Raw genomic sequence first — 18,502 nt, 5'->3', positions numbered from 1 at the left:
CTTGTCTTGGTGAAAAACCAAAAAAGGTGACTCCGAAGAGAGCGCAGCCAAATCAGAGACTCTCCTGAGAGAAGATATGGCCACCAGAAAGACGACTTTCTGTGAAAGTCGAAACAAAGAAACCTCCCTAAGAGGCTCAAAGGAGGGTTTCTGTAAGGCCGTGAGGACCAGATTAAGGTCCCAGGGATCCAAAGGCCGCCGGTAAGGTGGAATGATGTGAGATGCGCCCTGCATGAAGGTGCGCACCTGGGCCAGTCGGGCGATACGCCGTTGGAACAACACTGACAGAGCCGAGACCTGTCCCTTAAGGGAATTGAGGGATAGTCCTAGCTGCAGACCGGACTGTAGAAAGGACAGGATGGTCGGCAAGGAAAAAGGCCAAGGGGCATGCCCGGAAGAACGACACCAGGACAGGAAAATTCTCCAAGTCCTGTGGTAAATCCTGGCCGAGGAAGACTTCCGAGCCTGAGTCATAGTGGAGATGACTTCGGGAGGAATGCCGGAAGCCGTCAGGATCCAGGACTCAAGAGCCACGCCGTCAATCTGAGAGCTGCAGAATTCTGGCGGAAAAATGGACCTTGTGAGAGAAGGTCTGGGCGGTCCGGGAGATGCCACGGCACCTCTACGGACAGACGGAGCAGGTCCGGGTACCAAGCTCGCCTGGGCCAGTCTGGAGCAATGAGTATGACCAGACGGCCCTCCATCCTGATCTTGCGCAGGACTCTGGGCAAGAGAGCTAGAGGGGGAAACACGTAAGACAGACGGAACTGGGACCAATCCTGAACCAGCGCGTCCGCTGCAAAGGCCTGAGGATCGTGGGAACGAGCCACGTAAACTGGGACCTTGTTGTTGTGCCGGGATGCCATTAGATCCACTTCCGGAGTGCCCCACTTGCGGCAGATCGACCGGAACACTGCCGGATGCAGAGCCCACTCGCCACTGTCCACGGTTTGACGGCTGAGATAATCTGCCTCCCAGTTTTCTACGCCTGGGATGTGGACTGCGGATATGGTGGACTTGGAGTCCTTCGTCCACTGAAAGATGCGTTGAACCTCCAACATTGCCAGGCGGCTGCGAGTCCCGCCCTGGTGATTGATGTAGGCAACTGCTGTCGCGTTGTCTGACTGGACTTGAATGTGCTTGCCCGCCAACAGGTGGTGAAAGGCTACGAGAGCTAGGAGCACAGCTCTGATTTCCAGCACATTGATCGAGAGGGCTGATTCGGACGGAGTCCAAGTGCCCTGTGCTCGGTGGTGGAGAAATACTGCTCCCCAGCCGGATAGACTGGCATCCGTGGTGAGAATCACCCAGGACGGGATCAGGAAGGAGCGTCCCTGAGACAGAGAGAGGGGCCGAAGCCACCACTGAAGAGAGCTCCTGGTCTGTGGCGACAGAGCCACCAACCTGTGCAAGGAGGAAGGCCGCTTGTCCCAACAGCGGAGAATGTCCAGCTGCAGAGGACGCAGATGGAACTGGGCAAAGGGAACCGCTTCCATTGACGCCACCATCTGACCCAGCACCTGAATGAGGTGCCTGATGGAATGACGGCGGGGCCTCAACAGAGAGCGCACCGCCAGATGGAGGGACTGCTGTTTGACTAAGGGCAGCTTCACAAGTGCCGGCAGAGTCTCGAATTGCATCCCTAGGTACGTAAGTTTTTGGGTCGGGGTTAGAGTGGACTTGGGCAGATTGTCAAGCCACCCGAATTGAACAAGCGTGGCGAGAGTGAGCGAGACACTCCGCTGACAGTCTGCACTGGATGAAGCCTTGACAAGAAGGTCGTCCAGGTAAGGAATCACTGCCAACCCCTGGAGGTGCAGAACCGCAACCACTGCTGCCATGACCTCGAGGGGCCGTGGCTAACCCGAAGGGGAGAGCCACGAATTGGAAATGTTCCTCTCCGATTGCAAAACGTAGCCAACGCAGGTGTGAAACTGCAATTGGCACATGCAGATAGGCATCGCTGATGTCGATGGATGCCAGGAAATCTCCTTGGGTCATTGAGGCAATGACTGATCGCAGAGAGTCCATGCGAAAATGCCGCACCTGAACATGCTGGTTGAGAAGCTTGAGATCCAGGATGGGCCGGAAGGAACCGTCCTTTTTGGGGACTAGGAAGAGATTTGAGTAAAAACCTCTGAACCGTTCCCTGGCGGGATCCGGTACAATTACTCCGTTGTACTGTAAGGATGCCACGGCCTGAGAGAAGGCGGCGGCCTTGGAGCAGGGGGGAGTTGACAGAAAGAATCTGTTTGGCGGGCTGGAAGAGAACTCTATCCTGGAGCCGTGGGAGATGATATCCCGCACCCACTGATCGGAGACGTGTTGAAACCACACGTCGCCAAAGTGGGAGAGCCTGCCACCGACCAAGGACGTTGCTGGCTCGGCCAGATAGTCAAGAGGAGGCTGCCTTGGTGGCAGCAGCTCCTGCGGACCTTTGTGGACGCGGCTTCTTGCGCCAGGTGGGCTTCTGGTCCTTGGCTGAGTTAGTGGACGACCAGTTGGAGGAACGAAAGGAACGAAACCTCGACTGGTTCCTGCCCTGGACAGGTTTCCTGGGTTTAGTCTGTGGCAAGGAAGTACTCTTCCCGCTAGTAGCCTCCTTAATAATTTCATCCAGTTGTTCACCGAACAGCCTGGGCCCAGCAAATGGGAGCCCAGCAAGGTACTTCTTTGAAGAAGCATCTGCCTTCCACTCTCGAAGCCACAAGATCCTGCGGATAGCGAGGGAATTAGCGGAGGCCACCGCAGTGCGGTGAGAAGCCTCCAGCATGGCAGACATGGCGTAGGCTGAAAAGGCTGAAGCCTGGGAAGTTAAGGCAACCAATTCAGGCATAGAGTCCTTAGTGAGGGAATGCATCTCCTCTAGGGAAGCAGAGATGGCTTTGAGAGCCCACACTGCTGCAAAGGATGGGGAGAACGAGGCCCCTGCCGCCTTATAGACAGATCTGGCCAGAAGGTCAACCTGGCGGTCAGTGGGATCCTTAAGTGAGGTGCCATCAGCCACAGATACAACTGTCCGGGCTGAGAGTCTAGACACCGGGGGGTCTACCTTTGGTGAATGAGCCCACTCCTTGACCACCTCTGGTGGAAAAGGATAACGGTCGTCAGAACCACGCTTTGGAAAGCGTTTGTCAGGACAGGCTCTGGGCTTGGACACAGTGGCTTGAAAACTGGAGTGGTTAAAGAACACACTCCTTGTTCTCTTAGGCAAGGTAAACTGGTGCTTTTCTGCCAGAGAGGGTTGCTCCTCTGATGTTGGCGGATTGAGGTCCAGTACAGAATTAATGGACGCAATCAAGTCACTCACATCTGCATCACCCTCGGTCAGATCAATGGGGCACATGGAGGTAGCGTCCGAGCCCCCAGTAAAGATATCCTCCTCGTCCTGCGGGTCGACTCGTGAATCGGAGTCGCGGGACGAGGAAGGAGAGGGGTCCCTGCGTCTCTTCTTAGGAGGACGGGGTCTGGGAGCAGATGAAGAATCCTCTGTGAGCTCTGCAGAGCGAGCCGAAGCAGCAGAGGTGCCCTGAGAAGGGGGCTGATGCATGCTCAGCAGAGTCCGGAACAGCTGTCCCATGGAGTCGGCGAAGGACTGGGAGATAGATTTAGAAAACACTTCTACCCAAGCCGGGGGTTCAGCCACCTGGGCCGGAGCAGCCGGAGGGACCACTGGGGAGACTCCAGGCTGAGGCACCACCATGTTAGAGCAGGCATCACAATGTGGATATGTGCTCGGTTCAGGCAGTATGAGCTGACATGCAGTGCATATAGAGTAAAGCCTTGCAGCTTTGCTCCTAGTGTGAGACATGCTGCTGAGGTGGAGGCTCTGCAGTAAAGAATACACTCCTTCAGAATGACCCCCAGAGAGTGTATAAGAAAGTCCAAAACCAGAGGTTGTGGCTTACCAGACCGTTTTGTGTGCCCTCCGGATTCCACAGCTCGGACCCCCAGACAGATTGCAGAGATGCAGCAGCCAGCACCGATCAGTGTGAGAACGCTGATAAAATGGCGCCGGAGTGAGGAGGGGGGCGGGACCTAGCCCAAGAGCGGGAACCGGAGGGCCAAGGGGATTACAGGGGAGGGAAACATCTCCTCAGAGAGGAGTGTCCTCCCCTGAGCTGAACGGCTGGTGGGCGGCGCCGCACTGTCCCTCTGCATGACTGACATGCAGGGGCAGTGAAAACGAAACTAGGCCGCAGCCGAAGCCGGGGCCTAAATTTTAGAATGCGGCCGGCGCTCAGGCACCCTCGGCGCGGTTCTCTGGTGAAAACCGGAGAACCGGCCGGAAATGTCACAAATAGTACAAAACACACTCTCCCCAACATTAAAGTACAAGGGACCCCCCTGACAATAACGTCTCAATACTTAGCTTGTGAGACGCAGGGCCAGGTCCCTGAGGGATGAGTGCTCCGTCCGGCAGGGTCCTGAAAGGGCTGCGGATGGAGACCGGTCTCCTGCAAAGCAGTGAGAACCGTGCTGGCTCCCACTTCAAGCCAGAGCCCGAGGGATGGTGAAGGAGCGCGGCATGTAAGGCTCCAGCCTTGAAATCAACCTTAACAACACCGCCGACACAGTGGGGTGAGAAGGGACATGCCGGGAGTCCAGCTTGGACCTGCTTTTCTTCCAACTCTTTAAAATGAAAATCAGATGAGAATGCATGAATGTGGATGTGTGCCTCCTGAACACAAAGTATTGAACTGGCAATATTTGGTTATCCAGGGGGTGTATATGCTAGGAGGGAGGAGCTACACTTTTTAGTGTAGTACTTTGTGTGTCCTCCGGAGGCAGAAGCTATACACCCATGGTCTGGGTCTCCCATAAGGAACGATGAAGAAAACTGAGGAGTAGGTAGAGCCTAACTTCACAAGTGGGCGACAGCCGCCTGAAGGATGCGTCTGCCCAAGCTCGCATCTGCCGAAGCATGAGCATGCACTTGGTAGTGCTTTGAAAAGGTATGCAGACTAGTCCAAGTGGCAGCCTGACAGACTTGCTGAGCCGTAGCCTGGTGCCTGAAAGCCCAAGAGGCACCGACAGCTCTGGTCGAGTGTGCCTTGATCCCCGGCGGGGGAGGCACCTGAGAACCCAGGTAGGCATCCAAAATGGTGGACCTAATCCAACGGGCTAAGGTCGGCTTAGAAGCAGAGAGGCCCTTGCGCCGACCTGTGGTTAGCACAAAAAGAGAGGTGCACCGCCTAAGGGCAGCGGTGCGAGACACATAGATCCGGAGCGCCCGCAACAGATCCAGAGTATGCAACGCTTTTTCAAAGCGATAAACAGGAGCCGGACAAAAGGAAGGTAGGGTAATGTCCTGGTTAAGGTGGAAAGGAGAAACCACCTTAGGGAGAAAGTCCGGAGTCGGACGGAGAACCACCTTGTCTTGATGAAAAACCAAAAAAGGGGACTCCGAAGAGAGCGCAGCTAAATCAGATACTCTCCTGAGGGACGTTATGGCCACTAGAAAGACCACTTTCTGTGAAAGTCGAAACAAAGAAACCTCCCTAAGAGGTTCAAAGGGGGGTTTCTGCAAAGCCGTGAGAACCAAATTGAGGTCCCAGGGATCCAAGGGCCGCCGGTAAGGCGGAATGATGTGAGACGCACCTTGCATGAAGGTGCGGACCTGAGCCAGCCGGGCGATACGCCGCTGGAACAGCACTGACAGAGCCGAGACTTGTCCCTTGAGAGAGTTGAGGGATAGTCCCAGCTGCAGACCAGACTGTAGAAAAGACAGAAGGGTCGGCAAGGAAAAAGGCCAAGGAGAATGGCCAGAAGAGCGACACCAGGACAGGAAAATTTTCCAAGTCCTGTGATAGATCTTGGCAGAGGAAGACTTACGGGCCCGAGTCATCGTGGAGATGACTTCAGGTGGGATACCAGAAGCCGTCAAGATCCAGGACTCAAGAGCCACGCCGTCAATCTGAGAGCCGCAGAATTCTGGCGGAAAAACGGACCTTGTGAGAGAAGGTCTGGACGGTCCGGAAGATGCCACGACGCCTCTACGGACAGATGGAGCAGGTCTGGGTACCAAGCTCGCCTGGGCCAGTCCGGGGCAATGAGAATGACTCGACGGCCCTCCATTCTGATCTTGCGCAGAACTCTGGGCAAGAGAGCTAGAGGGGGAAACACGTAGGACAGACGAAACTGGGACCAGTCTTGAACCAGAGCGTCCGCTGCGAAGGCCTGAGGATCGTGGGAGCGAGCCACGTAAATCGGAACCTTGTTGTTGTGACGGGATGCCATTAGGTCCACATCCGGAGTGCCCCACTTGCGGCAGATTGACTGAAACACTGTCGGATGCAGGGACCACTCGCCACTGTCCACGGTTTGACGGCTGAGATAACCTGCCTCCCAGTTTTCCACGCCTGGGATGTGGACTGCGGATATGGTGGACTTGGAGTCCTCCGTCCATTGAAGGATACGTTGTACCTCCAACATTGTCAGGCGGCTGCGTGTCCCGCCTTGGTGATTGATGTAGGCAACCGCTGTCGCGTTGTCTGACTGGACTCAGATGTGCTTGCCCGACAATAGGTGGTGAAAAGCTAGGAGAGCCAGGAGCACGGCTCTGGTTTCCAGCACATTGATCGAGAGGGCTGACTCGAACGGAGTCCAAGTGCCCTGTGCTCGGTGGTGGAGAAATACCGCTTCCCCAGCCGGATAGACTGGCATCCGTGGTGAGGATCACCCAGGACGGGATCAGGAAGGAGCGTCCCTGAGACAGAGAGAGGGGCCGAAGCCACCACTGAAGAGAGCTCCTGGCTTGTGGCGACAGAGCCACTAACCTGTGCAAGGAGGAAGGCCGCTTGTCCCAACAGCGGAGAATGTCCAGCTGCAGAGGACGCAGATGGAACTGGGCAAAGGGAACAGCCTCCATTGACGCCACCATCTGACCCAGCATCTGCATGAGGTGCCTGATGGAATAACGGCGGGGCCTCAGCAGAGAGCGCACCGCCAGTTGGAGGGATTGCTGTTTGATCAAGGGCAACTTCACAAGTGCCGGAAGAGTCTCGAACTGCATCCCTAGGTACGTGAGACTCTGGGTCGGAGTCAGAGTGGATTTGGGCAGATTGACCAGCCACCCGAATTGGGCTAGAGTGGCGAGAGTGAGCGAGACACTCCGCTGACAGTCTGCGCTGGATGAAGCCTTGACTAGAAGGTCGTCCAGGTAAGGGATCACTGCCAACCCCTGTAGCTGCAGGACCGCAATCACTGCTGCCATGACCTTGGTGAATACCCGAGGGGCCGTGGCTAACCCGAAGGGGAGAGCCACGAATTGGAAATGTTCCTCTCCGATTGCAAAACGTAGCCAACGCTGGTGAGAAACTACAATTGGCACATGCAGATAGGCATCGCTGATGTCGATGGATGCCAGGAAATCCCCTTGGGTCATTGAGGCAATGACTGATCGCAGAGATTCCATGCGAAAATGCCGCACCTGAACATGCTTGTTGAGAAGCTTGAGATCCAGGATGGGCCGGAAGGAACCGTCCTTTTTGGGAACTAGGAAGAGGTTTGAGTAGAAACCTCTGAACCGTTGAAACCACGCGTCGCCAAAGTGGGAGAGCCTGCCACCGACTAAGGACATTGCTGGCGCGGACAGATAGTCATCTCCTATATAAGAAAGTCCTTAGTTACCCCTCTCCACCCATAGCAGTTTTTAATTGCAATGAGATGACACACAGTTAGGGTCACAGAGCTAGGGACCCCAATATAGAGATATGCCTTGACGAGGCCTTGGGGCTCAGTTACATTGATCAATGCGATTGCTAAAGATCTCCTTTTTTCTAATATTCATGGCAGGTATGCAATTCATTATTCACATGTTCAAATTAGCAAGTAGCATTTTTCATTGTATATTCCAATATTTTTCCATATGCTTGAGGCATTATACCATTATCTAAGTTTGATGTGCAGCCTTATTCTTATATATAGTATGTATTTTTGGCTTGCACTCATATATATATATATATATATATATATATATATATATATATATTAGTGCTCACTTCAGTTATCCTATTCAGTTATATGTAGTTTTTTTCTGAATGTGAACAAAGCTCCGCCCCTTTCGGCCATGTTTTTTCCATCTCCTATATAAGAAAGTCCTTAGTTACCCCTCTCCACCCATAGCAGTTTTTAATTGCAATGAGATGACACACAGTTAGGGTCACAGAGCTAGGGACCCCAATATAGAGATATGCCTTGACGAGGCCTTGGGGCTCAGTTACATTGATCAATGCGATTGCTAAATATCTCCTTTTTTCTAATATTCATGGCAGGTATGCAATTCATTATTCACATGTTCAAATTAGCAAGTAGCATTTTTCATTGTATATTCCAATATTTTTCCATATGCTTGAGGCATTATACCATTATCTAAGTTTGATGTGCAGCCTTATTCTTATATATAGATAGTCACGAGGAGGCTGCCTTAGTGGCAGCAGCTCCTGCGGTCTTCTGTGGACGCGCCTTTGTGCGCCAGTTGGATTTTTGGTCCTTGGCTGAGTTAGTGGACGACCAGTTGGAGGAACGAAAGGAACGAAACCTCGACTGGTTCCTGCCCTGGACAGGTTTCCTGGTTTTGGTTTGTGGCATGGAAGTACTCTTCCCGCCAGTAGCTTCCTTAATAATTTCATCCAGTTGTTCACCGAATAGCCTGGACCCAGCAAATGGGAGCCCAGCAAGGTACTTCTTTGAAGAAGCATCTGCCTTCCACTCTCGAAGCCACAAGATCCTGCGGATAGCGAGGGAATTAGCCGAAGCCACCGCAGTGCGGTGAGAAGCCTCCAGCATGGCAGACATGGCATAGGATGAAAAAGCGGAAGCTTGGGAAGTTAAGGCAACCATCTTGGGCATAGATTCCCTGGCGAGGGAATGCATCTCCTCTAGAGAAGCAGAGATGGCTTTGAGAGCCCACACTGCTGCAAAAGATGGGGAGAACGAGGCCCCCGCCGCTTCATATACAGATTTGGCCAGAAGGTCAACCTGGCGGTCAGTGGAATCATTAAGAGAGGTGCCGTCAGCCACTGATACAACGGTCCGGGCTGAGAGTCTAGACACCGGGGGGGTCTACCTTTGGTGAATGAGCCCACTCCTTGACCACCTCAGGTGGAAAGGGAAAACAGTCATCAGAACCACGCTTTGGGAAGCGTTTGTCAGGACAGGCCCTAGGCTTGGTCACAGCGGCCTGAAAACTGGAGTGGTTAAAGAACACTCTTTACTCTCTTAGGCGAGGTAAACTGGTGCTTTTCTGCCAGGGTTGCTCCTCTGATACTGGCGGATTGAGGTCCAGTACAGAATTAATGGACGCAATCAAATCACTAACATCTGAGTCACTTTCGGACAGATCAATGGGGCACATGGAAGTAGCATCCGAGCCCCCTGTAAAGGCATCCTCCTCGTCCTGCGAGTCAGCCTCTGAAACAGAGCCGCGGGGCGAGGAAGGGGAGGAAGCCCTACGTCTCCTCTTAGGAGGACGGGGTCTGGGACCAGATGATGAATCCTCTGTGAGCTCCGGTCCTGAGAGAGACCTAGCAGCAGAGGCACCCTGTGAGGGGGGCTGATGCATGTTCAGCAAAGTCCGGGACAGCTGTCCCATGGAGTCGGCAAAAGACTGGGAGATAGACCTGGTTAAGGATTCTACCCAAGCCGGGGGTTCAGCCACAGGGACCGGAGCAGCCTGAGAGACCACTGTGGGTGCGATTCCAGGCTGAGGCACCGCCAGGTTAGAGCAGGCATCACAATGTGGAAATGTGCTCGGATCAGGCAGCACGAGCTTACATGCAGCGCATACTGAATATAGCTTTGGAGCCTTGCTCCTCGTGAGAGACATGCTGCTGAAGTGGGGGCTCTGCTAGAGTGACCCCCAGAGAGTATATACAGAGGCCCACAACCAGAGGTTGTGGCTTACCAGACCGCTGGAGCGGTGTTGTGTGCCCTCCAGATCCCAAAGCCCGCACCCCCAAGCACCTCAGCAGGGATGCGGCAGCCAGTGATGATCGCAGAGAGAACGCTGATAAAATGGCGCCGGAGCGAGGAGAGAGACCAACTCTGAGAGCGGGATCTGGAGGGCCAAAGAGACTTACAGGGGAGGAGACATGTACTCAGTGAGGAGTGTCTCTCCCCTATGCAAAACGGCCGCTGGGCGGAGCCGCACTGTCACTCTGCATGAATGACATGCGAGGGCAGTGAAACCGAAAGTAGGCCTCCGGCGAAGCCGGGGCCTAAATTTGAGCGGTGCGGCCGGCGCACAGGCACCATCGGCGCGGTTCTCAGGCGAAAGCCAGAGAACCGGCCGGAAATGTCAGAAAACTCACTCAGCACACTCTCCCACCATAATAAAGTACAGGGACCCCCAGAATATAAACGTCTCAGGTACTTAGCTTGCTGAGACGCAGGGTTCCAAGTCCCTGGGGATGAGTGCTCCGGTCCAGCAAGGTCCTGAAGGGCTGCGGATGGAGACCGGTCTCCTGCAAAGCATGGAGAACCGTGCTGGCTCCCACTTCAAGCCAGAGCCCGAGGGATGGTGAAGGAGCGCGGCATGTAAGGCTCCAGCCTGGGAATCAACCTTAACAGCACCGCCGACACAGTGGGGTGAGAAGGGACATGCCGGGAGTCCAGGCTTGGACCCGCTTTTCTTCAAACGCTTTTCAAAAATGAAAAATCAGATGAGAATGCATGTGTGGATGTGTGCCTCCTGAACACAAAGCAATGAACTGGCTAGATCTGGTTTCTCCAGGGGGTGTATAAGCTCAGAGGGAGGAGCTACACTTTGAGTGTAGTACTGTGTCCTCCGGAGGCAGAAGCTATACACCCAATGTCTGGGTCTCTCATAGGAACGATAAAGAAACATAATTTAATTAAAGTAGTCATTATAAAACTAATACAAATTATAATACAGAATGAAAAAATAATGAAAGTAATTAATTAAAACTGATGCAAATAATAATGATAATAATAATAAATATATTAAATTATAGCAAGTGTTTATGCATAAAAAAAATTATATATTTGTTATGTATAAACGCTTACAATGATTGAGATTATATATATATATATATATATATATATATATATATATATATATATATATATATATATATATATATATATCTCAAACACGTAAATATGCATATTTAATATTATATTTTTGATATATGCAACATTAAGTTAACAAAAAAAAAAAATACTAAAAATAGTGTTTTTGAGAAACTCCACCATAGAGTAGAGCTGTAAGGTGCTGAAGCCAAATACAACCACCATACAAAGGCCCAGCAGCCGCGATCACTATACCTCAGCGCGGGTGTATACATGCCTGGGTGATCCTTGAGCTCCGGGTGGTCTTTATTGTAGTCGTCTTTCCTTTTTTCCAGCTCTTGTTGGAAGTTGTCAAACTCCTCCTGGTACTTGTCCTTCTCTTCTTTGGGAATCTCTCCATCTGGAGCGGGCTGAATGAGGACAGTGTTACATTCCCATACTAGAAGCCTCGTATGCCTGCCCAGCGAGCGCAGATCTGATCAGGACTCGGCAGGATTTACAGGAACAGCTACAGACATGCCTGGACTATCTGGAGGGTCTACCGTCCGGACACTGACCACCCCGGATACATACATGAGAAAGTCAAGCTCGGATCAAGAGACCCATGGACTTTCCATACATCCGATTCACACTCTGACATATGTGTATGCGTTATAGGGCTGACCGATGAGGATCAAAAAGTAGGAAATGTCCACAAACCATGTGTGAGTGCCCTGATGGGATCATACATGGGGTACTGCAGACTGAACACCCTCTATAATCTCATGGCTCTAGCGGAGTATCATACATTATAATACAGGAGGACTGTATTCAGGATCGGGTGAGGGTTGTGTGGAGTCCCAAGGGTCAAATACTCACTACTTATGACATGGGAATAGTGTAACAATGCAAACATTATTATACACAGGACAACCCCCTTTAAGAGCAGCTTACGGTTGTTTTGCCCGGCTCGGTCAGCTGGAAAGTGAGAAATGACAGCACATCATGGTCATCTGTAATGGAAAGAAAAAATAATAATAATATTATATATAATTAATAATAATGATAATAATATATATATATATATATATATATATATATATATATTATACATATATATATTATACGGACAGAGCATATAAGCTGATGACTCTGCTCATAAATCAGTCTGCAGAGTCAGCAATACGTGGTGGTACTAATCACAGGCCACGTATCGGCCTTCTAGGACTTGGATACATCATCCCTGACTATCCTGGTATTGAGGCCCAGACCCTTCTGTGATGACATGGACTGTCAGTGCCTAGCATGGGTTAGGTTTCTTAAATTTCAGCCGGACATAATTATATTTGTTTATAAACGGCGGATAAGCCCCTCATTGTTTCTACAAGGCTCTCAGGAGTCTAGTGTTAGGCTATGTGCGCACTAGAAATGTGAAGTGTCTCAAGAAAATTTCTTGAGAAACTTCTGCCAGTGAAAGATTTCCGGACCTGCGGAAAAAATCCGCACCAAATCCGCATGCGGTTTTGCCGCGGATTTGCCGCGGATTTACCGCAGGTTTGTCCCTGCAATAAATAATAAAGATAATCGATAGACAGATAATGGATAGAGGGAAAGATGGATAGATGAATAGATGAATAGATAGATAGAGGGATAGATGGATAGATAGATAGATGAGAAAAACCTATATAATGTTCCACCTCCCTGCATTTTCTAAGCTGGCACCCTTTAGTGACTTTCATGTGGCACTAAAGGGTGCTTAGCCTTGTATTTAGCCATAAAATAAATAAATAATTAAAAAAAACGACGTGAGGTCCCCCCATTTTTTGTAGCCAGCTAGGGTAAAGCAGACGGCTGCAGCCTGCAGACCACCGCTGGCAGCTTCACCTTGGCTGATAATCCAAAACAGTGGGCACCCCACGCTGTTATTTTAAATTATATAAATAATTTAAAAACAAAAAAACGTGCGGTCCCCCCCATATTGGATCACCAGCCAAGGTAAAGCGGACAGCTGGGGTCTGATATTCTCAGACTAGGGAGGTCCACTGTTATTGGACACTCCCCAGCCTAAAAATAGCAGGCCGCAGCCGCCCCAGAAGTGGCGCATCCATTAGACGTGCTAATCCTGGCGCTTTGCCCCAGCTCATCCCGCGCCCTGGTGCGGTGGCAAACGGGGTAATATATGGGGTTGATGCCAGATGTGTAATGTCACCTGGCATCAAGCCCTGGGGTTGGTGAGGTCAGGCGTCTATCAGATACCCGACATCACCAACCCAGTCAGTAATAATTAAAAAATAGACAACAAAAAAAGTTTTATTTGAAAAAACACTCCCCAAAACATTCCCTCTTTAACCAATTTATTGAAAAGAGCACAATCAATTCCACGTCCGGCGTAATCCAATAAGGGGGGGGGGCACGGCGATCCATACCATAGTCGCTGTCCCAGTCAATGAAGAACAGAATGTTCCCCATTGGCTGGGAGAGCAATGCAGTGACCTGAGCTAACATCAATAGGTCAGCTCAGGTCACTGCAGGGGATGCCGAGCGCTGCCATCAGGAGCATAGATGAGATCATTACCTTCTGTGATCATCTCCTGTGCTGCTGGCGTCAGCGCTGTCACTGACTTATCGCGAGAGCCCGTGACGTCACCGCTAGTGACAGTCTCGGGCCGCTCGCGAGACAGGCATAGACGGCAGTGACAGCGGTGACGTCAGGAGGCAGGAGATCGTCACAGCAGGTAATGATCTCACCTCCTGACAGCAGCGATCGTCATCCCCGCGGCTCCCAGCACTGCAGGATGTCAGTGTCTGCCTGCGCTGCCGCGTGACAGGCTGCTGACACTGCGGGCAGACACTGACACCATGCAGTGCAGGTAGCCGCGAGGCCGGAGCAGGACACACACTGCACGGCACCTGGAGGTCGCACGGAAGTGCTTCTGTGCGGCGTCCAGGGAGTGTGACGTGTGTTTACTCTGCTCCTCTTCCTGGCATAATGACATCGCTTCCTGCAAAACCGCAGGCAGCGATGAGCATTCCCGCAGGTAATTCGCGGCTATTCCGGTGGTATACCGCACATCATTGCTACCTGCGGAATACCCCCGGAATACCGCAGGTACCTGCGGAAATTAATGGACATGCACATTTTCTCAAGAAAGTTTCTCGAGAAAATTTTCTCAAGAAATTTTCTTGAGAAAAATCCGCACAGTGCGCACAACTATTTTTTTTTCTCATTGAATTTCATGGGAAATGTCTGCACAAAGATTGCAGACATTTCTCAAGAAATTTCCGGGGCAAATCCGCGGGTAAATCCGCAGGTAAAAAGCTCTAGTGCGCACATAGCCTTAAAGTTCTTGTTGACTCATGTACTTGCCTTGGCCAGTGAAGGTCAGATACCCAGACAAATCAATTATGCGAACCTCCCATTGTATAAGTATGTGTATTGCTAGATGCGATGTAACTTAAGGCCCTGTCACACACAGAGATAAATCTTTGGCAGATCTGTGGTTGCAGTGAAACCATGGACATATTGTTCCATTTGTACACAGCCACAAACCTGGCACTGATTGTCCACAATTTCACTGCATCCACAGATCTACAGATCTGCCACAGATTTATCTCTGTGTGACAGGGCCTTTAGCTGTCTCTGCCAGAGACTATTACTACTAGGGATATTTTGTACATGGCTTGCAATCTAGCCAATAAGAGCCCAGTCTTATCGACCAGTCATGAAGACCCCAATGGACTGAATAGAGAGCTCAGGGGTATAAAAAGGAGGACTGTCCATTGCCCAGGGCGACTCTTGCTACATGATACCAATCTAGGATCTGCGGATCCGATTGGCAATCCATAACCAAACCTGGATTATAATAGTAGTGTTCTGCCCACGGTTAAGGAGGTCGGGCGCTCAGTTGGGATGAGCCCTGGGCCATGCTGTCTTTCTAAAGGCGAGAGCACCCACTGACCCCTATAGTGATGCAATGAAATGTTAAACCACTTCCCTGCATACTTTCTGTATCCATCCTCTATAAGATCTCTGCTTGCTGTCAGTCACTAGGAATCTTCATGGTTTGTTATGCCCTGGTCTTGTGATGGATGATTGGTCACTATACTGCTCCGAAAACTGTTCTGTAATGTGCCGTGCACCGTTTTGTCCATCACACAGGACTGGACAGATATTTTTTGCTGCATGGAGGCAATGGAGTTTCATATTAATTGACAACAAGCAGAGATATTAACCCTTAGCTGACATCTGCTGGGCATATACAGCACTGTCCTCAGGGGATACCTGGCCTCAACAGTGGAGTATATGGCAACAGCAACAGCCGGGATCTGAGAAAACTCTCATATTGACTGTTTAAAGGGCACCTATCAATTTAATTTTCTTTGTATATTGATTGAAGGGTCCCTGGATCTGTGTCGCCCACTTATGGCACAAAGTACTGCTATGCGGCGCTGACGTCTGCACAGAGCAATGTATGGACTGAATAGAAAGTCCATCAGCAGATACATAACCTATATTATTTCATTTCAGGAGAGTCACCGCTCTGTCCTTGCAAAACGCAGCGCCCCGCAGTAGTATTTTGAGCAATAGGCGGTGGTCTCAGCACCCCCAAATATGAGCAGCATTAAAAGCATATATAAAAAAAAATTAAAGGGAACCTGTCAGGTGCAATATGGACCCAGGACCACGAGCAGTTCTGGGTGCATAGTGCTAATCCCTGCCTAACCATCCCTGTATACATAGATAAAGAGATCTATAGAAAAAGTATTTCTAGAGATCTTTTATGATATGCTAATGAACGCGGGGACTAGTCCCAAGGGTGTGAGTTCCTTTGGTTAGTTGGCCCCCTTAGCATGTTAGTACGCCTACAGTGGTGTACTAACATGCTAATGAATGCGCAGCGACGCCGCACATGCCTCAGTCTTCATGGATGCGCTCTTCGCATGATCCGGAGTCCCTGGGACTTCCGGACAGACGCTATATACCTCACTGAAGCTGGGAAGCTTACACTCGGCATCAATTTAGTGTGCATGATCGGAAGTCCCGGGGACTGCGGATCCATTCTCTGCCAGCCGCCATGAAGACTGATGTATGTGCGGCGTCGCTGCACATTCATTAGCATGTGAGTACGCCCACATGGTCGTGGTAACAGGCTATATGGGCCGGCTAACCAAGGGAACTCACACCCTTGGGACTAGTCCCCGGCCTCATTAGCATATCATAAAGGATCTTTAGAAGTACTTTTTCTAAAGATCTCTTTATATATGTGACTAGATACAGGGACGCTCAGGCAGGGATTAGCAGTATGCACCGAGGACTGCTCGTGGTTCTGGGTGCACATTACACCTGACAGGTTCCCTTTAAGTTGACACCTTGGATGCCGAGGGTCAATAGTGAATTCAGCATCTAATCGGTTAAGTGATCTGTCTACCAATTGGAAGGATTGCGATGGCCCCGCGCCCACACAGGACATGATATGCTGCATTACTGAAATGCGTGGGCTGTGAGGTGTAAGGGTTCGGTGACAGAAGCACGGACCTGCCAGGCCTCCGGTGGCTGCAGAAATCCCGAAGAAGCCCTGCTGGGGCAAGATCATATTGTCCACTTTGGCACAGAATTCATAGTCCTCCTTGTCGGGGGTGAAGCCGTTGTTAATCATTACCTGGAAGAATAAAGCAGATACCGGGCGTTGAAGGAAAAAAAAAAAAAAAGATAAAAAAAAAACTGAGCACAGTCAGCGAGCTGCCGATACGGCGCGGACTAACCGACAGCGTCTTCTTGTAGTATGTGATCCTAGCCCGCACTGGGTATGGCTTGTTCCGGAAGTCTCTCTGACAGGAGGCCAGCGCCTGTGTGCTGCCATCACTGCGGACAGGGGAGAAAGCAATGAAGTAAGACCTCCGCTTCACATTAGAGAATAGAAACATTCCTTGGAAATGTCTCCACTGTATGATTACAGTATGTCGGCTGCACACCCCACCCATCCAGTGAATGATGGGGCCGCAGCTGTAATTCAGGACTGACGCTCCTTCATTTTCTGGTGCTATTGTGCAAGGATCTATACAAGTATCAATACAAGGGAAAACCCAAAACTGAACACATGTATGTACTTACTTTTGATGGTCGTATAATAGTTTGCCATTATTGCCCACAACCAAGATCATTGGATTATTTTTCTAAAAGGGAAAGAAAAAAAAAAAACAAAACACATTTCCGATATCATGTATACAGTGATGTCAGCATTCATAAAGCAACATCAAGGGGCTTACCGACCTCTCCATTACTACCCAGCAGAATAGTGAGTGCAGCTCTGGTGTATAATACAGGATGTAACTCAGGATCAGTACAGGATAAGTAATGCAATGTATGTACACAGTGACTGCACCAGCAGAATAGTGAGTGCAGCTCTGGAGTATAATACAGGAGGTAACTCAGGATCAGAACAGGATAAGTAATGCAATGTATGTACACAGTGACTGCACCAGCAGAATAGTGAGTGCAGCTCTGGAGTATAATACAGGATATAATTCAAGATCAGTAATGTAATGCATGTACACAGTGACTGCATCAGTAGAATAGTGAGTGCAGCTCTGGAGTATAATACAGGATGTAACTCAGAATCAGTGCAGGATAAGTAATGTAATGTATGTACACAGTGACTGCACCAGCAGAATAGTGAGTGCAGCTCTGGAGTATAATACAGGATGTAACTCAGGATCAGTACAGGATAAGTAATGTAATGTATGTACACAGTGACTGTAGCCGAATAGTGAGTGCAGTTCTGGTGTGTAATACAAAATGTAACTCAGGATCAGTAATGTATGCACACAGTGACTGCACCAGCAGAATAGTGAGTGCAGCTCTGAAGTGTAATACAAAATGTAACTCAGGATCAGTACAAGATAAGTAATGTAATAGGATGTATTACTCAATTGAACACAGATTATATCACAGTTTTCAAAAATGTGTAAAAAGGTGAATGTACACTTTAAAGGGAATCTGTCAGCAGGTTTTTGCTACCTCATCTGAGAGCAGCACGATGTAGGCTAGGAGATCCTGAATCCAATGATGCATCACTTAGATTACTGGCACCAGTCGTTCTGACATACCATATTTTTCGCTTTATAAGAAGCACCTGATTATAAGACGCACCCCCAAATTTGGTGAAGGAATAGAGAATTTTTTAATAAATGGGGTCCGTCTTATAATGCCAGTGTCCGTCTAACAAATAATATAGGGTATATGTCCCTCATAGCCCCCTCATCCTAAAATTAGCCACCTTAATCTGGATATGGCCACCTTATATTGAACACGTCCCCCAGTAAGGCCCACAGGCCCACTCTGGCAGGCCCACTGTTTGCAGGCCCACAGGCCCACTGTTTGCAGGCCCACAGGCCCACTGTTTGCAGGCCCACAGGCCCACTGTTTGCAGGCCCACAGGCCCACTGTTTGCAGGCCCACAGGCCCACTGTTTGCAGGCCCACAGGCCCA

The 18,502-nt window shown here is 50.3% G+C and overlaps 1 protein-coding gene across 1 annotated transcript in view; it reads right to left on the bottom strand.

Moving 5' to 3' along the window:
• Positions 1–18,502, bottom strand: part of LMAN1 (lectin, mannose binding 1) — a 141,224-nt gene that overhangs the window by 108,772 nt on the left and 13,950 nt on the right. The window contains exons 4-8 of the mRNA XM_075327913.1: positions 17,126–17,187; positions 16,777–16,876; positions 16,550–16,673; positions 11,968–12,026; positions 11,312–11,444 (exon numbers count right to left, since the gene is read on the bottom strand). Of these exons, the coding sequence (XP_075184028.1) occupies positions 11,312–11,444; positions 11,968–12,026; positions 16,550–16,673; positions 16,777–16,876; positions 17,126–17,187 (478 nt within the window). The remainder of the gene's footprint in view (positions 1–11,311; positions 11,445–11,967; positions 12,027–16,549; positions 16,674–16,776; positions 16,877–17,125; positions 17,188–18,502) is intronic.

This window comes from Anomaloglossus baeobatrachus, chromosome 1, assembly GCF_048569485.1.
Source record: "Anomaloglossus baeobatrachus isolate aAnoBae1 chromosome 1, aAnoBae1.hap1, whole genome shotgun sequence".
Lineage (NCBI taxonomy): Eukaryota > Metazoa > Chordata > Amphibia > Anura > Aromobatidae > Anomaloglossus > Anomaloglossus baeobatrachus.
The sequence above is the reverse complement of the archived record's forward strand: the minus strand, read 5'-3'. Positions and strand labels throughout refer to the sequence as shown.